The sequence below is a fragment of the Raphanus sativus genome, chromosome 7 (assembly GCF_000801105.2).
Source record: "Raphanus sativus cultivar WK10039 chromosome 7, ASM80110v3, whole genome shotgun sequence".
In the NCBI taxonomy this organism is placed as follows: domain Eukaryota; kingdom Viridiplantae; phylum Streptophyta; class Magnoliopsida; order Brassicales; family Brassicaceae; genus Raphanus; species Raphanus sativus.
The window spans coordinates 18,695,394-18,716,308 of record NC_079517.1 but is presented as its reverse complement, the minus strand read 5'-3'; the positions used below and the strand labels follow the sequence as shown (position 1 = coordinate 18,716,308).

The 20,915-nt window shown below is 37.1% G+C and overlaps 5 protein-coding genes, 2 non-coding genes and 2 pseudogenes across 7 annotated transcripts; 5 read left to right on the top strand and 4 right to left on the bottom strand.

The window, feature by feature from the left end:
• The first annotated feature begins 2,120 nt into the window (after positions 1 to 2,120).
• LOC108815002 (actin-like) lies at positions 2,121 to 3,220 on the top strand (annotated as a pseudogene).
• A 266-nt stretch (positions 3,221 to 3,486) lies between these two features.
• Positions 3,487 to 3,558, top strand: TRNAK-UUU (transfer RNA lysine (anticodon UUU)). The gene has a single exon. It is a non-coding gene; the product is annotated as a tRNA-Lys (tRNA).
• Positions 3,559 to 4,171: 613 nt separating this feature from the next.
• LOC108815623 (CASP-like protein 5B2) lies at positions 4,172 to 4,716 on the bottom strand (the record flags this gene model as incomplete). Its single annotated transcript, XM_018588167.2, has 2 exons — positions 4,172 to 4,471; positions 4,567 to 4,716. Coding segments are annotated over 2 exons (351 nt in total), but the record flags the coding sequence as incomplete, so codon positions are not given.
• An 81-nt stretch (positions 4,717 to 4,797) lies between these two features.
• On the top strand, positions 4,798 to 6,305 carry LOC108818029 (actin-1-like; annotated as a pseudogene).
• A 1,693-nt stretch (positions 6,306 to 7,998) lies between these two features.
• Positions 7,999 to 8,072, top strand: TRNAK-UUU (transfer RNA lysine (anticodon UUU)). Its single transcript has one exon. It is a non-coding gene; the product is annotated as a tRNA-Lys (tRNA).
• A 645-nt stretch (positions 8,073 to 8,717) lies between these two features.
• LOC108839214 (CASP-like protein 5B2) lies at positions 8,718 to 9,681 on the bottom strand. The gene is made up of 4 exons (XM_056991226.1): positions 9,523 to 9,681; positions 9,293 to 9,429; positions 9,086 to 9,218; positions 8,718 to 8,990 (listed from the first exon to the last, which is right to left on the bottom strand). The coding sequence occupies exons 2-4, from the start codon at positions 9,421 to 9,423 to the stop codon at positions 8,790 to 8,792; spliced, it is 465 nt and encodes a 154-aa protein (XP_056847206.1). The 5' UTR covers positions 9,424 to 9,429; positions 9,523 to 9,681; the 3' UTR covers positions 8,718 to 8,789.
• Positions 9,682 to 12,067: 2,386 nt separating this feature from the next.
• Positions 12,068 to 13,072, top strand: LOC108834339 (uncharacterized protein At4g04775-like). Its single transcript, XM_018607679.2, has 3 exons — positions 12,068 to 12,425; positions 12,509 to 12,647; positions 12,735 to 13,072. Exons 1-3 carry the CDS (start codon positions 12,385 to 12,387, stop codon positions 12,933 to 12,935), a joined length of 381 nt encoding a protein of 126 aa, XP_018463181.1. The 5' UTR covers positions 12,068 to 12,384; the 3' UTR covers positions 12,936 to 13,072.
• A 40-nt stretch (positions 13,073 to 13,112) lies between these two features.
• LOC108834338 (uncharacterized) lies at positions 13,113 to 16,050 on the bottom strand. Its single transcript, XM_056990587.1, has 3 exons — positions 14,409 to 16,050; positions 13,342 to 14,331; positions 13,113 to 13,250 (listed from the first exon to the last, which is right to left on the bottom strand). Exons 1-3 carry the CDS (start codon positions 15,702 to 15,704, stop codon positions 13,221 to 13,223), a joined length of 2,316 nt encoding a protein of 771 aa, XP_056846567.1. The 5' UTR covers positions 15,705 to 16,050; the 3' UTR covers positions 13,113 to 13,220.
• A 2,784-nt stretch (positions 16,051 to 18,834) lies between these two features.
• LOC108836289 (uncharacterized) lies at positions 18,835 to 20,391 on the bottom strand. The gene has a single exon (XM_018609465.2). The coding sequence runs from the start codon at positions 20,389 to 20,391 to the stop codon at positions 18,835 to 18,837; it is 1,557 nt and encodes a 518-aa protein (XP_018464967.2).
• Positions 20,392 to 20,915: the final 524 nt, after the last annotated feature.

Here is a 20,915-nt window from a genome sequence, read left to right as displayed (position 1 = left end):
AAGCCAAGTAAAACCGAGCCCACCACTTTCCGGACCACGACCGGCTTAGTGGTATCATCTGAGGAAGCAATGACCTGCAACTACTAGAACCACTACGAGGTTCTAACACAACAGTACCAACACGAGGTACATATATACCAACAACATACAATAAACACACAATTTCAAATACCCGAGTGCTTAGACTAGTCTTGCTATCCACTTAGCACAAACATCGTCTCAAGCCCCGAAACCACAAACTGACACCTAGACCGGTCCGGCTTTCATAGCTCAGAAACCGTCTGCGATGTCAGGAACCTGTATTAAAAATTGTTAACAAACAATTAACCGTGACTCACCGTGATTAACCGATGCAGCTTGACTCTTTGATTCCGGAAGCTGACCAAACCCTTTTTATCCACTCCAAATCTTCGTTTTAGTTCCGTATTGATAATCCCACGATCTTTGCTTCTCTTAATTTTCTAAAACTATTTTCTTATTTTTCTATCTTTTCTTTTCTCTTTTCTTTCTTTTCTTTCTTTTCTCTTGTTTCTTTTCTTCTCTCTTTCTCTCTTGTTCACGTTGAAATGATGAGAAAATGGAGGAGGTTGACCTCTTTTTATAGTGGAACCAGGTGAATAGGTTTGTGACAGCTGCCCCACCATTTCTCTTTGATGACCACGTTTCATCATGACTAAGCTAAATCTTCCTCTCCATAATGGCCACGTGAATATGTGATTCCACTAATGCATCTGCCTGTGACATTTCACTCACAATTTCAACTAATCATCTCCTTGTCTCCTTATTCTCCCACGTAGCCATCAACTCTTAATTTGCCTCCCCTCCAACATGAGCACGTGGTGATGACTAAGCCAAACTGAAGATGATTCACTCCTCTCCCTTTCTTTGGCCACGTTGATTGTAACCAAACCATAAGAAATATAAAATATTTCTTTGTCTCTTCCTCCCTTTTAATCATGTGATTAATCAATCCAAATTTAGTGACCAAAACTCCATATATTTTTGTCTTCACAAAAATTTATTTTCGAGAAATAAATTACGAACTCGTAATAAATTCCCAAAATAAATTCTTTGAATTATTTATTTAAAAATAATTCTTTTCATGAAGACGGGGTATTACAGAAGCTATACATGTATCAATGTATATACATGTACAACAAAATTCATCTCAAAGCACTGGAGTATACTATCCACATATACACCAAAATTCAATATTCACATGTACATCAGAGTCCGATGTCCACATGTACACTGGAGTTCGATACATCTTCACATGTCCACACGTACATTGGAGTCCACAACTTAATCACATATATTGGTTCATTTTGAATGCACACGTGTATATGTCAAAAAACGTACACAAAATAACATGTGTACATTAAATAAGTGTACACCAACCTCGGAGATGCACCTTCACGGATCTTAAAAGATAGATCGAGTAATGGAGAAAACGATTTATTAGAAGAAAATTGAGAAAAAAAAATTTAAGAATCAGATTTGAATTTTCTAAACAAATTTCATTTTACAAAAAAGAATGCAAAGCTTAAGAGGAGAAAGAAAATGAAAAAAAAAAAATACAAGGGCCCACCACTTTATTGTGGTTGTGGTTTAATCTCGTGAGAAATAAAAAGAAAGTTAGTATATCGTATTTAGTTACAAATTCATTTAGTTAGATTTTAGGTGAAAGATATGATTAGTTAGTAAAAACTACTCTAGTAGCATAAACTGCTCTATCCTGTAATTAAAAACAAGAAACTGTCCCGTGGTGTAAATTTTTCTAATAAATATTATAAAATCGAACGTGATTCTTAAACCTGTCATATTCCTTTTAGATTTTCATTATGTCGTTTTCGGATATTATTTTTCTTGACTCCTTGAAAAAAAATAGATTTTTGTTGTTGTTTGCAGAGAGTAGTAAATGGCTGACGGTGAGGACATTCAACCCCTTGTCTGCGACAATGGTACTGGAATGGTCAAGGTAAGTGCTACAGTCTAGACTTTGTCACTGTATCTGAAAAAAAAATTGAATTTTTTGTGGATCATCACTCTGTTTCCTATAAACGGTGTCTCTAAGTTGTTTTTTTTTTTAATTACCATTCTTTTTGTGGGGATTTAGGCTGGTTTTGCTGGGGATGATGCACCGAGGGCTGTGTTTCCAAGTATAGTAGGCCGTCCTCGTCACACCGGAGTCATGGTTGGAATGGGACAGAAGGATGCATACGTTGGTGATGAAGCTCAGTCCAAGCGTGGTATTCTAACCCTCAAATACCCGATGAGCACGGTATCGTCAACAACTGGGATGACATGGAGAAAATCTGGCATCACACTTTCTACAACGAGCTCCGAGTTGCTCCCGAGGAGCACCCCATTCTCCTCACTGAAGCTCCTCTCAACCCTAAAGCTAACCGTGAGAAGATGACTCAAATCATGTTCGAAACTTTCAACGCCCCCGCTATGTATGTAGCCATTCAAGCGTGGCTGCTCCTTCACCACAACAGCTGAGCGTGAAATCGTCAGAGACAGAAAGGAGAAGCTCTGCTACATTGCTCTGGACTATGAGCAGGAGCTTGAGACGTCTAAGACCAGCTCTTCCGTGGAGAAGAACTATGAGTTACCCGATGGGCAAGTGATCACCATTGGATCTGAGCGGTTCCGTTGCCCAGAGGTTCTTTACCAGCCATCTATGATTGGTATGGAGAATGCTGGAATCCATGAAACCACATACAACTCCATAATGAAATGTGATGTGGACATCAGAAAGGACTTGTATGGTAACATTGTGCTCAGTGGTGGAACCACTATGTTCCCTGGGATTGCTGATAGAATGAGCAAAGAGATCACTGCTTTGGCACCGAGCAGCATGAAGATCAAAGTCGTTGCACCGCCTGAGAGGAAATACTCTGTCTGGATTGGAGGATCTATCTTGGCCTCTCTCAGTACCTTCCAGCAGGTAAACTACTAATCCAATCAATCAACCAGATACTTCCTAGTTATTTCTGACTTGCTAATCCTTGATTTTTTTTTCTTGTAGATGTGGATTGCAAAGGCTGAGTATGATAAGTCAGGCCCATCTATTGTTCACAGGAAATGCTTTTGAGTTTGAAGTTAAGTTTGTGGTTTTTCAATTTATCTTTACTAGGTTTCATCTTCTTCTCTGCCTAAGACATTTTGTAGTATGGTTTAAAATCTTTTGTAATATGGTTTAAAATATTTTGTTTTATTGCTTTTACCTTCTTTTGTTGAACAACACAACTGTGTGAGTGAACAAGAAATAGATAAGTTTTCCGAATCTTACAGTATAATAGTCAGATTTGAAGTGTTTGTTTAATCAGTACATGGACGTGGACTATACTCGGATCATTAAGCATTGAAATAGTCACAAACTTATTAAATTCTTGTGTTCAGAATTACACTAAGGAATTGTTATTTGCCGTATTCACATGATGTAGTAGTTATTTATAGATATTTGTATATTAAAACATCGAAGCCGACTTAGCTCAGTGGTAGAGCGCGTGACTTTTAATCACGTGGTCGTGGGTTCGATCCCCACAGTCGGCGCATTCTTTCCAAACTTTTTTTTCCTTTTCCATCGTAAAAAAATATATAACACACATTGGCTGACAACTGCATGATCAGCCTATGGCACAATATAACATAAGGCAATATAACACAGGACTCAAAGAGAATGAAATATGGGTCACACGGTTCCTACATCCTAAGCATAAGACAACCAGAACTAAGTTTGTTCTCTGATTTGCTTATTCGAAGCACAATTTTTGTTTCTGCAGATAATGGTCAGTTGCTATTCTGGGGATTGAGCAAGTACGGACAGGTATGTTTTTTCTGTTTGCTAAGCGGTTGTCTCATCACTGCAGTGTAGCATCTCAGTTTTCGTTCGTTCTTGTTACAGGAACATTCCTACAAAAGGATAACTAGATGGCTGCAGACTGAGAAAAGTCAATCACTAGATTCTAAATACACACATCTTAGTGTTTTCTGTTTTGTGAAAGAAATGCTTATAGCTTTGACTCTTCATAGTGTAAATTGGTGAATTTGCGGAACAGAACATGTGACCTTTATGTGTGTTTCGTCAATCCTTCCCTGCTCAATTTTATATCAAGTTGATGAGTATCTAAAGAAGCCAGAGGAATATATAGCTGTAAGTGATGTACGCTTTAATTTCAAGAAACCATTGATGGATATGATTTGAACCAAACGTTATACGTCATCAAAAGCTACAAGATGTTGTTCTCAACATTTCATGAAGAAACTAAACAGAGGCTAAGATCCAAAATGTGACATGAGAAGAAATAGCGATCTGAAACCAAGAGACGAAAGCCAGAGCTACAGCTACTTGATACCTAAGACATGAAAACTGCTCACGGATATTGCAATACTTAAGATCTCTGGCAAATAAGACTACAACACCCGCTGATGAACACGCAGCTGCGAGAGATAACATTGCAGTCACCTGCAATATTTAAAAAAAAAAAAGAAGGTTACAACAACAAAACAAAGAAGCAAGCTTTATCATTACAGAACAGAGAGTAAGGAAAGAAACATTACCCAATCACCAACGACGAATAAGCTAACCAAGATTGGGTTTTGGAGATCTTTCTTTCCTCTCAGAGCATAAACATCAAGACATGCAAGGCCAAAGCTCCACAGCAATTGAAGACCCATTGAAGCAATCAAGTAGCTGTAACCAAATCCAAAAAAAAAAATTGAAAACCAAACAATCAGAGTAGTAAATGGCTGGCGGAGTCTCCGTCAGAGGATATTCAACCCCTTGTCTGCGACAATGGTACTGGTATGGTCAAGGTAAATGCTACAATCTAGACTTTGTCACTGTATCTGAAAAAATTGAATCTTTTGTGGATCATCACTCTGTTTCCTATGAACAGTGTCTCTAAGTTGGTTTTTTAATTATTGTTCTTTTTGTGGTGATTTTAGGCTGGTTTTGCTGGGGATGATGCACCGAGAGCTGTATTTCCAAGTATAGTAGGCCGTCCTCGTCACACGGGAGTCATGGTTGGAATGGGACAGAAGGATGCATACGTTGGTGATGAAGCTCAGTCCAAGCGTGGTATTCTAACTCTCAAGTACCCGATTGAGCACGGTATTGTGAACAACTGGGATGACATGGAGAAAATCTGGCATCACACTTTCTAGTTTCTACAATGAGCTCCGAGTTGCTCCCGAGGAGCATCCCATTCTCCTCACTGAAGCTCTTCTCAACCCTAAAGCTAACCGTGAGAAGATGACTCAAATCATGTTCGAGACTTTCAACGCCCCCGCTATGTATGTTGCCATTCAAGCTGTCCTCTCTCTTTACGCTAGTGGTCGTACTACTGGTATTGTGCTTGACTCTTGAGATGGTGTGAGTCACACGGTACCTATCTATGAGGGTTACGCTCTTCCCCATGCTATCCTGCGTCTCGATCTTGCAGGTCGTGACCTCACAGATGCTCTCATGAAGATCCTCACTGAGCGTGGCTACTCCTTCACCACAACAGCTGAGCGTGAAATCGTCAGAGACATAAAGGAGAAGCTCTGCTACATTGCTCTGGACTATGAGCAGGAGCTTGAGACGTCCAAGACCAGCTCTTCCGTTGAGAAGAACTATGAGTTACCTGATGGGCAAGTGATCACATTGGATCTGAGCGGTTTCGTTGCCCAAAGGTTCTTTACCAGCCGTCTATGATTGGTATGGAGAATGCTGGAATCCATGAAACCACATATAACTCCATAATGAAATGTGATGTGGACATCAGAAAGGACTTGTATGGTAACATTGTGCTCAGTGGCGGAGCCACCCCTTGGTCAGGGGGGTCACATGACCCACATGGTTTTTGTAGAAATAAAAATTTTGCTTGTATACTGGAGAAACAGAATTGAGAAAATGCTATATATTTAGTCTAATGACCCATGTAATAATGCTTATTATGAAATTGACCCTAGTGGAGGAGTAAGCTAGCTCCGCCACTGATTGTGCTCAGTGGTGGAACAATTATGTTCCCTGGGATTGCTGATAGAATGAGCAAAGAGATCACTGCTTTGGCACCGAGCAGCATGAAGATCAAAGTCGTTGCACCGCCTGAGAGGAAATACTCTGTCTGGATTGGAGGATCTATCTTGGCCTCTCTCAGTACCTTCCAGCAGGTAAACTACTAATCCAATCAATGAACCAGATACTTCCTTGTCATTTCTGACTTACTGATCCTTGATTTTTTTTTTAGATGTGGATTGTAAAGACTGAGTATGATGAGTCAGGCCCATCGATTGTTCACAGGAAATGCTTTTGAGTTTGAATTTCAGTTTGTGGTTTTTCAATTTATCCTTACTGGGTTTCATCTTCTTTCTCTGCCTATGACATGTTGTAGTATGGTTTAAAATATTTTGTTTTATTGATTTTACCTTCTTTTGTTGAACAACACAACTGTGCGAGTGAACAAGAAATACACATGTTGTAGTATGGTTTAAAATATTTTGTAATAGTCAGATTTGAAGTGTTTGTTTAATCGGTACATGGACGTGGACTATACTCACATCATTAAGCATTCAAATAGTCAAAGGGAAAGACAACATGCAGTACTTGAGTTTAAAAGGAAAGGCGTGTGTGAGGCACAAACTATGTCCACAATATAAATATATAATACATATCCCTTTTGATGGTGTCATGTGATCGTGTGATTTGATGATCAAACCAACCTATCACCACGTTGTCATAGCTGATGCGAAACTTCAAGTCCATTTCTGAAGAAGGTAAACAAGATTCTCCGACTAGAACTGTTGGACATTTTACAATGGAAGAGCAGGGCGTTGCCGGAAAATCATTTAACAAGCCCCTTGTCGTTGCCTTTGCCTAGAGGTAAACAGAGTCGGTACGAAGCTAGCGCTTTTCGGACGAGAATGACAAACTTATTAAATTCTTGTGTTCAGAATCACACTAAGGAATTTAAATTTAGGCACAGAAAAAAAACGGACAAGAATTGAGTTCACCCCCTATAGTGAATCTTCAAATTCACCACCTCTCTAATAACCAATCAAAGTGCCAAGTAGACTAATGATAAAATAATTAAAAAAATAAATAATATCATATTTAATAATTCTAATGTCACTATTTAATCCCTAAACTCAAACTATATACCCTAAATCCAAATTCTAAACCTTAAATTTTAAATTATAAATCCAAACTTTATACCCTAAACTCAAATTCTATACCCTAAACCCAAATTCTATACTCTAAACCCAAATCTTAAACCATAAACCCAAACCATAAATCATAAACCAAGAAATCTAAACTTTAAACCCAAAATTATACCCTAAACTCAAACCATAAACCCTAAACCCAAATCATATACTCTAAAACCAAACCATAAACCCTAACCGTAGATCCTAAACCCAAACCCTAGACCGTAACCCAAATCATGAACTTTAAATCCAAAATTTAATTCTTAACCTTAAATTTCAAAAGAACAACATCAATATTAATCCAAATATTTAGGGTATAGAGTTTGAGTTTTGTATTTACGTTTTGGATTTAGAGTCTAGGATTTGGGTTTAGGGTATAGGTTTGGGTTTAGAGTTCATGTTTTTGGGTTTATGATTTATGGTTTGGGTTTAGGGTATAGAATTTGGGTTTAATGTATAGAATTTGGGTTTAGGGTATAGAATTTGAGTTTATAATTTAGAATTTAGGGTTTAGAATTTGGATTTAAGGTATAGAATTTGAGTTTATGGATTAGATAGTGACATTAACATTATTAAAATTGACACTAATTCTTTTTTAATTATTTTGATTTTTGAAAAAAATATTTAATATTTTTAATCATTAATCTAGTTGGCATTTTGATTGGTTATTAGGGAGGTGGTGAATTTGAAGATTCACCATAGGGGTGAACCCAAGTCTTGTCCAAAAAAACGTCTCAGGAATAGTTGCCGTATTTCACGTGATGTAGTAGTTATTTATAAATATATGTATATTAAACCATCGAAGCCGACTTAGCTCAGTGGTAGAGCGCGTGACTTTTAATCACGTGGTCGTGGGTTCTCGATCCCCACAGTCGGCGCATTCTTTTGAAAATTCTTTTTTTTCCTTTTCCATCTTCAAAAATATATAACACACATTGGGTGACAACTGCAAGATCAGCCTATGGCACAATATAACATAAGGCAATATAACACAGGACTCAAAGAGAATGAAATATGGGTCACACGGTTCCTACATCCTAAGCATAAGACAACCAGAACTAAGTTTGTTCTCTGATCTGCTTATTCGAAGCACAATTTTTGTTTCTGCAGATAATGGTCAGCTGCTATTCTGGGGATTGAGCAAATACGGACAGGTATGTTAACTTTTTCTGTTTGCTAAGCGGTTGTCTCCTCACTGCAGTGTAGCATCTCAGTTTTCGTTCGTTCTTGTTACAGGAACATTCCTACAAAAGGATAACTAGATGGCTGCAGACTGAGAAAAGTCATCACTAGATTCTAAATACACACATCTTAGTGTTTTCTGTTTTGTGAAAGCAATGCTTATAGCTTTGACTCTTCATAGTGTAAATTGGTGAATTTGCGGAACAGAAAATGTGATATTTATGTGTGTTTCGTCAATCCTTCCCTGCTCAATTTTATATCAAGTTGATGAGTATCTAAAGAAGCCAGAGGAATATATAGCTGTAAGTGATGTACGCTTTAATTTCAAGAAACCATTGATGGATATGATTTGAACCAAACGTTATACGTCATCAAAAGCTACAAGATGTTGTTCTCAACATTTCATGAAGAAACTAAACAGAGGCTAAGATCCAAAATGTGACATGAGAAGAAATAGCGATCTGAAACCAAGAGACGAAAGCCAGAGCTACAGCTACTTGATACCTAAGACATGAAAACTGCTCACGGATATTGCAATACTTAAGATCTCTGGCAAATAAGACTACAACACCCGCTGATGAGCACGCAGCTGCGAGAGATAACATTGCAGTCACCTGCAATTTTTTTTTTTCAAAAAGAACGTTACAACAACAAAACAAAGAAGCAAGCTTTATCATTACAGAAGAGAGAGTAAGGAAAGAAACATTACCCAATCACCAACGACGAATAAGCTAACCAAGATTGGGTTTTGGAGATCTTTCTTGCCTCTCAGAGCATAAACATCAAGACATGCAAGGCCAAAGCTCCACAGCAATTGAAGACCCATTGAAGCAATCAAGTAGCTGTATCCAAAACCCAAAAAAAAAATTGAAAACCAGACACCTGTTAAGACAGAACCAAATCAACAAAACATTACCAGAAAGCAGTGCGATTATAGAACTCGGTGGAAGAGAGCATAACGCCGATTGAGGCAGCAGCGGAAGCACATTGTCCGATTCTCAGTAACAGGCCACACACTGTTCCTGGGCCTCCGAATATCTTCTTCATCTAACCCTAAACCCAGAAACTCCGATCAAATCAGCGAGGAACAAGTAATCTAGAAACCCTAGCTTTTTTTTTAATATAATTTTCGGAATCAAAAGCTACATTTGCTTAAGGAGGAGTTTTTTTTTTGGCGGGGAATAGCAAATGCAGATGGAACTCGGACTCTATAGGAGTTTCCCGAAACTGATCTTAGCTTCAATTATAAGCTTCTTTCGTCTTTCTCCTTTGACATATCCACTTTAAGTTCGCGAGCGAGTTGACTCAGATGTATCGTCCGACGTGGCCTAGTTAATTCTTTTTTTTGGTATTTCGATTGAATTAATTAAACGTTAGTTCGCAATCAATCACCGAAAATATATCTATTCTATTAATTCTTCAACATGTCCAATTGATATGGGTTAGGTCCATTTTTTAAATTTTACTTTCTACTAACCAACTGCATTAATCACATATAAATATAAATGAATTATTACTCTTTTATTTTTTGTAACCGCACGGTTTTGATATTTATTTTCGGCAACTCCACTTTTATAGCAACTGTACAAGAAAGGGGGACCCACTTCTATTGTTAAATTGTCCCATCGATGGCTTTATTTTGAATAATAGTATTTGATTTATGTTTGTTGGCAATGCCTTTCTTTTGTTAACAGTGCTTCTTATAAAAGAAAACTGTTTTATGTTTAAAGAGAATTATTATATACAGTTCAATATTTTTTTAAAACTTACAGCATAATTATTGACATCTAACTATCAATACTACTAAAGTTGAAATGTGTCTTTTTGATATATGTTGTGTTCAAATGTGTTTATAACTTCCATCAAATTATATCATAACTCATATAACTGCCGATTAATAATACAAATATTTTGTATAACAGTTGCATAATTAAAGATACTCGACAGTTAGCTATTGGAGTAGTGGGTCCTAAGTATTTTGGAATTGAAGGGGGAAGTTACACAATATGTTTACGGGTTAGAAGTAGTTTACAGTTATATAATTTGATTCATATTTAAAATATGCCCAATGGCATAAAAGTAATATTACAAGTAATTGTAGGGGTTATTGTTAGCAATGATTCTGTATTAATAATATTGATATAAATATGATTACAAAAAAGTTTAAATATAAAAGTTAAATTTTTCAAAAAAAAAAATTAACAAAAAATAAACCCACCTTTTAAAAGACGGATCAGAATATGAACCTAAATCTATTTTTTTTTGTTTAGAAATGGCGGGTTCGTGGAAGAGGATCATTTAAAATATGTTTAGGAAGCCAAAACATAGATAATAAAACTATAATTTAGATATGATGATTACAAAAAACTTAAATATAAAATCCTTCAATCAATACAAATCTATTCTATTAACATCAGTGTGCGTTATTGATAAATGTTGTGTCCACTTTTTAAAATTTATAACTGCCCTTTAATCAAATCTATTAATAATTTAATACACATTAGATTAATTTAATAACTGCCAAACTGCCAAATTTTGGGCCTTTTAATACACGTTGGATTAATTTTTGGCTAGGCCAAATTAGAACCCATTACTAATCCACCATTTAACGATTTGTTTCCTAATTTTTGGCAGGTTATGAGTATTTTATTCGGGGTAGATGCGGATTGGTAGATTTTGAATTACTGGTATCCGTCGACCCGAAAAATATTTTAAAAAATAAAAAGAAAAAGAAAAATAAACAATTTTTTAAAATATGATAATTTTAAAAAACAATTTTAAATTTTAAAAATATATAATTTTATTATAAATATATTTTTTATATTTTTATAATAATTAAATTAAATAATTATTTTTAAAAAAAATTATAACCCGCGGATAACCGCAAAATAGAGATGTCTCCTACGTTACCCATAATATGTGGAAGAAATAAGGCGGGTTCCGGTACAAATTATTTGTTTGCGGGTTATGCGGGTCATATTTTTTGATCAAAACAAAAATGAAACCCACAGGTTGGCGGGTTCGACCAGCAACCCTACCTTAACCGAGCGTATACATGATTAATTTTTAAGTTACTATTATTTAATAATATATATTTTCATTAAGATTTATACACATAAAAAACACAAATATAAAAATTAAATTAAAACAAAAAATATACCCGCCCTTTAAAGGGCGGGTCAAAATCTAGTAATCTATTAAAATAGAGTTATATTTTTATCTACAGTTAAAAAGTTGTTATTAAATTTTGGACTTATTCATTTTCTCATTAATATATTAACCAAGATATATATCAGATTATTCTGTTACAATGATCCACAAAATATTCTGCAAATCTACTTCTTAACTAACGAAATTTATGCGGTTCAAAATTATAATAATTAACCTAAACTAAACAATATAGATACGTATTGCTCAGGGCTGTAAACTTATGGGTTTCGACAAGGTGGTGATGGGTTTATATAGATACCATCGTTAACTTTGGACATTGTTTTACTTATTTTAGTTGGTAAACCCAATCTCTTAATATATGGTAACATAGTTAAAACCTGAAGTTTATTTTATAACCCAAATTGCGAACAACTTAACACATTTTTTGGAAATTTTCTGTCTGTAAATGTTATTAATCTGGTGACTTACAGATTGTTCAAATGCTTGGGAAAAGAAGAAGAAATTAGAGTTTTTCGGGTTGTCGTCGATTAGCCCCCTGAACTACTCGAACCAACAATGTTTCCACCCCGACTTTTGACCTCATCAATTGTCCACACAAACTACCAATTTCATCAAATTTCTTCAATTCTGGTTAATTAAACCTAATCGCGTTTTAATTAATAAAACGCGTTTAAAAAATCTGATTGCCCAATATCCTACCCGATTAAGACTAAACCCGATCCTAACCCTATAACCCTTCTTTCTCAATTTTTTATTTTCAAAGTCGTGTCTTCTTCTTTCTTTTTTTCTGTAAAATTAGGGTTCATCTTCAGATTTGGGGGAAATACAATTTCGACCATGGAGAAGAGTAGTCACGCATCTTCATCCGCGACATCTGGGTATTTTTCAAATCTTCTCTCAATTTCTATTGTTCTACTGTTTTTTCTTATGGATTGGTCATGGTCGTTTCTGGGCATAATAGAGGTGCTTGTTCAAGGCGAAACAGAGGATTTCATGGTGTTCCAACACACTGCTGGTGTGGAGAAGAGATTGATACATTCGTTTCCAGGACACGTAGGAATCCGTTTCGTAGATTTTATCGCTGTAAAATCGCGATTCATGTACGTTTTTAACACCCATTTCATATACAGTATATGTTGTTGGCTTGTACAAGTGAATAACTTGTTTTTTTTTTTTTTTTGTTGCAGAGAAAGGGGGAAGCTCATCTCTTTAAGTGGGTTGATGAGGCTTTAGCTGAAGAAATTTCTCTGGTTGAAGCAAGACAAATAACAGTTGAAGAAAATTTAGAGGAGATGAAGAAGACTGAGACAAGTGAAGAAGACGGTGGGGCTTTGCAGAACAATGGTTGTCTAGGTGTCATTACATGGTTTTGCTGTAAACTTTGGTAATTTTCTGTTGGTAGTTGTCTGTTGTGTTGTGTTTTTGTAAGCTTTGGTAATGGAAGAGCTAAAGGAGATAAGTGTGCGATTTGTGTGTTTTGTATGGAAGACCTTTGGTAATGAAAGACCTTTAGCAAGCTGTTTCATATCTCATTTGTTTCTTCTTAATACAACACCATCATCAAGAACATGAACAAACAAGAAAAGCATAACCAACAGACACAATCCTAAAGCGTGAAACACAAAAGATGAAACACAAGCTACAGTTCTTAAAGCTGGAAACACAAAACATAGTCAGACTTCTGCTCCAGAGCTTCCAATATCCTGTATATCCAAAAAAAATTAAAATCTTCAGACCAAAACATCAAATAAGCTAGACAGAAATAGCTAGACAGAAATAGCTAGACACAAATACCTTTGGTTCAGTCTTGATCTTCTTCTTTGGGTGGATTTTGCATGTAGCAGCATTGTGATCGGCTTCCCCACACTTGGAACAGTGCATGATACGCCCCATTCTTCCAATTGTTTCAACAACCTTCTTGTTCTTCTTCGTTGGTGATTCATTTTTCCCTTTCTTTCTCGGAAACTTCTTTTTCTTTTTCTTCTTCTTTTTTTCTCCCTCTCCTAGTGTAGGTTCTGGTGGTTCTACAACTAATCTATATTTACCCTTTTTCATCCAAAATCTAGGCCCTCTAACCGTGCTTATGGACTCGCTATAAGTCATCCTCCATATACTAGTGGAAAAGAAGTCAGAAACATAATCCTCCACATCTAACCCAGCATCTATCATAGCACCATATGCATGCTCACACGGTATCCCTGTGATTTGCCACTTCCCACAAGTGCAAGTTTTCCTAGAAGTGTTAACGTTGTAACCAGAAGTTCCAAGACGTACCTCGAATACACCATGAGTGCAAGGAGTTGTTATGCATTTGTCGGCATCTTCCTTCTCAGCTTTAAGAATTTCAACCACATATTTTGTAAATTTCTCTTCCCGCCTCTCAGATTTCTTGCGTCTCTTTGCGATTCTGACCATTGCTTGCCTTCTTATTGTTTCCAACATGGGTACAATAGCCTTAGCTCGAGCTCCAGTAATAGTGGCATTGAAAGACTCAGTCGCATTGTTATCAACGTCATCACAAAAGCTCCCAAGTTTGTAGTACGCCAATGACCATGTTTTTGGTTCTCTCTTCATCACGTCATCATACAATGACATGCTATAATCCTGTAACTTAGCAAGCTCTTCCTTGAACTGTGTCTTATTGTAGCTCCAAGCAAGATTCCATACTCTTGGTTTCAGAAAAGATTTATTCTTGTGCTTCTTCTTCAGATTTTCGACAATGTGTTTCACACAACGCCTATGCTCTGCGTTTGGTAACTCTGATTGGATTGCACTTATTAGTCCCTGAAATTATAAATAAAATGTAAGTAACATGGTTAACAATTCAAAGAGAATTTTTTTTTTGCTTTCTGAAATGATACCTTTGAGCTATCAGATAGAAGAACATAGTTGCTGCCATCTCCAAGTGACAAATCATACTTCAGTCTCTTGATAAACCAAAGCCATGTATCTGTAGACTCAGCTTGTACTACAGCCCAAGCAAAAGGAAATATCTGGTTGTTGCCATCATGTCCTACAGCAGTGAGTAATATTCCCTTGACTTCAGTCTTCAAAAACGTTCCATCAAGCCCTATTATTTTCCTGCACGTCCCTCTCCAAGAGCTTTTAAGCTTCTCAAAGCACACATAGAACCGATCAAATACATCTTCTTTGGCTGCATTACCTACAGTTTCAAGCACAACACTCGAACCTGGATTGGTCTTCTCAATCTCTCTCACATAACCTCGTAGGTGAGCAAACTGGTCTGCATACTCTTTCTCCAGCATTTTTAACGCTAATGTTCTTCCTCGTTGGCATTGATTCCGTGAAGCTATGAATTTCCAGGTCTCCTTTATCTGCTCTTGAATCTTCTCAGGCATTAACCCATTGTCTTCTCTCAGTTTATCCAGAAACAACCTAGCTATAACCGGACTTCGCAAAAGCCTGCACTTCCCATTGGGTGTACAACTATGATATTTGTACCTTGTTTTCACTAACCACTTCTGAGTAGGCTGATCAAAGGCACAGTATACCCTCCATTTGCATTTACCTCTAATCCCACACTTGAAGCTAAGCTTCGTCTTATCCCATCTACTCTGTTCAATGTTTCGACCCTTGGTAAGAGCATAATCCAAGACAGCTTCTTTGAACTCAAATCCAGACCAGAAAGCTGTTCCCACTTCGAGTTTATCCTCAGATCGTTGGCGTTTTCTATTTCTAACATCGAAGTAGTCTTCATCTTCATCCGAGCTATCTGGAATAGTATTCCTCCTAATGACTTCTTCATCCTCAAACTCAGCCACTGATTGTTCAATTTCATACTCATACCTATCCTCAAGCTCTTCTTCATCTTCTTCATCACTACCAATTGCATCAATCTCAGATTTTTTGTTCGCTTTGCTCGGCTTTTCTCCCGGCTCATACTCCCAATACTCCTCTTCATCATCATCTTCCTTCTCAGCTTGAACCGCAGCCAATCTTTCTCCCTCTTCTTCACTGAGATGAGTAACCGGAATGCTCCACTCCTGGGTTGCTTCGTCTTCATCAATCGTCGTCATCGCTACAGGAACATCAATCAATTTCGCTTCTGAGTCGATTTTCCCCCCCGAGTCGATTTTCTCCATTGTCGCAGAGGAAAGAACAGAGACCTGCCCATCTCCACCTTTTTCGTCCTCCATGAATCGTTCACAGACAGACCTGAAACTCACTTTCCTCAATTTGAGATTTCTCTCGATGAACCCTAGCCCCAATTCTTTTTTTTTTTCAGCGTGTATATTAGGTCGAATCGGGTTGAATCGGGTTTGTTACTTCTGATTTTGGGTTAGGGTTAGGATTGGGTTTAGTGTTAATCGGATAGTTTATTGGGCAATCAGATTTCTAAACGCGTTTAATTATTCATAACGCGATTTTGTTTAATTAACTAAAATTGTGGACAATTGATTAAAATCTGAGTTTATGGGGAAAATTGATGAGGACGAAAGTCCGGGTGGAAAAATCGTTGGTTTGAGTTGTTCAGAGGGTCAATCGACGTCAACCCGAGTTTTTCTCATAAATATAAAGTAGTTTTTATTTAATTTTTATTCTCTAAATATTATTTATTTTTAATCAATGAGTAAAATATATCATTTACAGAGACGATCTACTAATCATGTTTTCACGGCATAAAAAGAATATGAAAGTAAATGATCATATGTTTTATCGCATTTGTGAAAATCATTCTTTATAAAGATTTGTCACTTCTAAAATAGCTAATCCGCCTAATAGTTAAAAAAATGTATCAGTAAACCCAGTAGTTAGCCTAATGAATCGTATGTAAATGGTAATGATCCGAATCAAATCCTATATTACTAATAAGTCTACTCCCAAATAACTAAAAATCTAAAATTTTATAGAATATCGAAATCAAAGGTAGAAGGAAATAATCCGCGTTTTAACGCGGGTCTCATATCTAGTTTAGATTACATTATGGGGAATATCCCATTTAAAGTGGTTTTTATGGAAGTTTAAAGTTTAAAGTGGAATTAACCACCACTTTAAATTATTCTCGCTATCTTTCTTATATAAATAGTTTTTTTTTTGTTTATGTGTAGTATGATAATCCTGAATGAATTGCTTGTTCTTTGCTATCTTAGCAAGATTCACCATTCATCTGTGGATTGTGAGGGTTTTTTGTTTCCTGGTTTGGTGTGAGTTATTGATTTCGTTTTGCTGATCTTCATGTTTTGAGGGGGTGATTGGTTATGGCCCTAGATGTTTAAACATCAAAATTAGTTTAAACAATATATATATATATATATATATATATATATATGTTAACTAATCAAATTTTCTTTTTTAAAAAGAATTATAATAAAAATCTCAGAGAATTTAAAAAATAATATAATTTTTTATTCTAGAACAAAAAAATAGTGCTTTGCAAAGTCATACCAAAAGAATTTACATTAAATAAACCTACGTCCTAATATTCTGCAGTAACATAAAGTTACAGTCTATTCTCGTCATGAGGTTTCAGTTTTCCGAAACCGAACCGAACCAAATTTTTAGTTTTCGGTTAACTGAAATTTAAAAAAAATTCTGAAATTTACTGAATTACATTTCGGTTCGGTTAGATTAGATTATTGGTTAATTTCGGTTCTCACTTTATTTTTTTTAAATAACTAATTTTTTGGGTTTTGTTAAATTTCGATATAATTTTCTTAAAATATCAGATAGTTTTGGGTAAATTTGGTTATTTTGGTTCATTTCGATTATTTTCAGTTAATTTAGTTCGATTATTTCGGTTATTTTCAGATAAATCAAAAACGAACCAAACCAGAACTAATTTTTAAAATAATACCGAACTCAAAACAATAACCAAACCAAAAACCGCAAATTTCGGTTTGGTTCGGACAAAAACCGCATGCTAGCCTATTTCAGTCCCCCTTTAGGTTCAGATTGTTTTCTCTCTTGTTTGAATTTGGTGTATTGCTAATTTCACTTGGTTCCCTTTGTTTAGGGCTTTGATTCGGGGGATTCTTGTGTGTCCCCAGACTTGGTTTCTAGTATCCTTTCCAGCTTTGTATCTCTCACTGTTTTAGTCAAAGTATTCCAAAGCGAAAGAAAATGAAGTTCAACATTCTTTTTCGGGTATGACAATGACGCTTTTTTTTTTTTTGTAAACTAATGACGCTTTTCTTTTACGTTAACTTTTATGTTGGTTAGCGTATAGTTGTCGAGTTAACTGTTATAGACAATTTACAAGTTAGTTTGAATTGTACCATGCAGAATTGCAGATTGGGGTATGGAAGCTACGCGCACCACCGAAGATTCAAATTTTGTTAATGTAAGATAATCAAGCTATGCTATGTAGAACACACAGTAGTACAGGGTTATTCAAATCCAAGAAATACGACTATATTTTATTCTTTTAAAAGCTCTTACAACTTCTTATTAAAAGCAATAATACAAACAAGCTCAAGACAAACCTCGACTTGTTTGCTTAGTCAACTCGTTCAGAGATCTAAGACAGACTCTGAACCACCTAAGCTCTTAACCCCTAGATGCTTTGCTTCTCCTTCTTAGGACGTACAAAAACTCTCTATTGCTAAAAGCTCTCCCTGTGTGTTGAACCTTAACACAGTGCCACGGCTTCCTTATATATCTTTGAGGAAGCCCTAGATCTAATCTAACTACCCAATGGAAACTTTCCATTTCTTTTACTTCAGCGAATAAGCCAATCTTTCTTTTTCTCTTTAGATCGATTGCTTCTTCTTCAAGTCTTCCTTTAATGTCCCTCTTCATTAAATCTTCTTTTAATGCATCGGTCTTGATACGTGCTTCTCACGAACCGCCTCTCTGATGTAGTAGTTCATGTCACACTTCATGAACTACTTCAGCTCTGCTACAGCATCGTCTTCCCATACACCTTCAATCTCCCCCTTTTTAATTCGTCGTCTCACAAGTACCTGAGATAGAAGACAAGAACAAACACACACAACAACACAAGTATATATGTCTAAATGTTAATTCAACCAACTCAAGACAATTAAGAACATACTTATATTATCCTAAAACGGGTTCAAGCAAATTAGTACATAATATCAAAAGATAGCATATGCAAATGCTCCCCCATAATCTTAGCCAGTCTGAAAACATGGATAACAAGGAATTGCAACAAGTGGTGCAATTGAAATAACATAGACATAAAAAACAAATAACACAGCTCCCCCACAATCTTGGTCTTCTTAGTCTTCTTCTTCTCCCCCTGCTTGTGAGCACACGGATTAAAAACACCAAGTAAAATAAATCACATATTCATAGAGAGAAATACTAACCTGCTACAGCGCTCTGAAGATCCTGAACTATCTCAGCTAGCGCCTGAAGAGCTCGTGTTGTGTCCTGTAAGGCCACTTGCAAATCAACACGGTTAAGTGGTCCTTGAGGAATGGCAACTGATCCAAGCTCATAGACAGATACGCGTCGTGGTGCAGTCCTGGAGCTTGGTGTAGCAGTTCGTGGAGCAGGGCTCGGAGCAGGAGATGACTGACGTGTTGTCCTGGTAGAGCTTCTCTTTGGTTCACTTCTAGATGGTGCCTTTCCTTTAGCTAGTCTCTGCTCATAGATCTCACCCACGCGTTTATCCTTCTTGTAAGGAACCAGACGTTGAAGCTTGTCACTGGGATAAGATGGAACTGCATGCTGGCTTTGGAGAAGTGCCATGATCAAGCGAGGGAAGATCAACCAACGTGCATCATTGACCTGAGTCACTCCAAGATTGAGAATCTGTCTGAACATCATCTTACCCAAATCAGCACGGACTCCATGAGCCATCTTGTAGATCAGCCTTGCCCTCTCAAGTGAGACATACGTCTTGTGAGTAGAGGGAATCCAGTTGTAGGCAGCTATGATCATCAAAGCACCGTAGCATGAAGTAAGATCCGCTGTAGTGAGACCTTCCCATTCTGTCCTCGTATCTCCAGTGATGAATGAAGCCAACTCGGTTACTGAGATTTCATCCAAAGTTGCATCTTCCTCCACTTCATCCTCAGAAAGTGGTTCCCAATCTATGGTATTGTTGATGAGCGCAGGTGAGAACTTGTACGTTTGTCCCCTCACAGAGACAATTACTTCATCAACATCTGCTTCAGCTTTGGTACTCGGCAGACCTGCATAGAACTCAGCTACAACTTGCTCAACATACACAGCAAGATTCGAGACAGTTGATTCCATAGACCCCTTTTTAATAACCGCCAAGTACCCCCACTGATCAGCCTCCTTCAAATCTACCGAACGCTCAGCAAGTACCTTACGCTTAAGGAACTGATCATACCTTTTCTTGATGAGAGGAGGCATTGGTTCAGCACTTTTGTCACCAGACCTTCTCGATCTCAACCGAGGTGAGGCTTCTGCTTCCTTAGCCAAATATGGAGACTTGGCTGCATCTCCTGGTGTGAGAAATTGAGATTGAGTTGGTGTACTAGACTCCCCTGTCTTCCTCTGTTTTGCGGAACGCAACCCTAATCGCTGCAGCACTCGTTTCTTTCTCACTTCCTTCTGTGAAGCTTCATCATCTTTGGGTTCGTCATCACCCGCCTTGCCGGATTCAACATCAGCTCCACTCTGTTCCTTCTCATCTTCAACGACCACCATCTGTAAAGCAGACTCATCCTTCTCTTCCGACGATTTATCAGTGACCGGAACATCTTGAATGTCAGCATTAGAGGATCCGATTAGCGGTTGCAGATCTGCTTCAGGCACTTTCGCAGATGGCTCTTCCCCAAGACCCGGAGTTCTTTCATCGCTATCTTCTGAAGCAGCTTTCTCATTCGCGGTGTTGAACGAGTCAAGCTCCTCAGTCACCTCAGGAAGTACATCAGAAACATGCATATCGTTTCTCGGTGGAGGCGATTCAGGTTCGCCATCAGAAAGTGACCTCCGACTTCCTTCAGCCTCTGCATGCTTCTCTTCCCTGGATGATTCGGCTTGTTGAGCTGATTTCTTTGCTTTTCACCATGATAGATGTTAGTTTCTGTGTGAAAATGTGTGAGAGATGAAGAGAGCTGCGAGAGATTGAGCTTCTTAAGCACGATGGAGATTTTTCTAGGGCTTGTTCCCCACTACTTCCCTTAACGGAATAAAACTGAATCAACTTTTCTGATATTGCAGATCTGGTCCTGACTTTTTATCCCTCCTTTGATTTCCTATTCCAACATTTAATTTCTCTCATCCAAACACATAGACATTAGGCACATTCGTGAATTATTAATGTATCATCAGACTTTCAGATAGTAATAAAACACGAGTCACAACTCACAATTGGCTGAATCAAAGTTAATATAAAGCATAGATTAGTTCAGTTCAGTTACCATTCATGTGAAGTGCTTCATAGAGTTGCCTCAGTGCTTGATTCA

Coding starts and splice junctions, on each gene's coding strand:
- LOC108836289 (XM_018609465.2), bottom strand. CDS start 20,391: ATGCATGTTTCTGATGTACTTCCTGAGGTGACTGAGGAGCTTGACTCG.
- LOC108834339 (XM_018607679.2), top strand. CDS start 12,385: ATGGAGAAGAGTAGTCACGCATCTTCATCCGCGACATCTGG. Junction 12,426..12,508: donor TCTTCATCCGCGACATCTGG/GTATTTTTCAAA, acceptor TGGGCATAATAG/AGGTGCTTGTTCAAGGCGAA. Junction 12,648..12,734: donor GCTGTAAAATCGCGATTCAT/GTACGTTTTTAA, acceptor TTTTTGTTGCAG/AGAAAGGGGGAAGCTCATCT.
- LOC108839214 (XM_056991226.1), bottom strand. CDS start 9,423: ATGAAGAAGATATTCGGAGGCCCAGGAACAGTGTGTGGCCTGTTACTG. Junction 9,219..9,292: donor TATAATCGCACTGCTTTCTG/GTAATGTTTTGT, acceptor TTTTGGATACAG/CTACTTGATTGCTTCAATGG. Junction 8,991..9,085: donor TATTCGTCGTTGGTGATTGG/GTAATGTTTCTT, acceptor AAAAAATTGCAG/GTGACTGCAATGTTATCTCT.
- LOC108834338 (XM_056990587.1), bottom strand. CDS start 15,704: ATGGAGGACGAAAAAGGTGGAGATGGGCAGGTCTCTGTTCTTTCCTCT. Junction 14,332..14,408: donor TTCTATCTGATAGCTCAAAG/GTATCATTTCAG, acceptor TTATAATTTCAG/GGACTAATAAGTGCAATCCA. Junction 13,251..13,341: donor AGATCAAGACTGAACCAAAG/GTATTTGTGTCT, acceptor TTGGATATACAG/GATATTGGAAGCTCTGGAGC.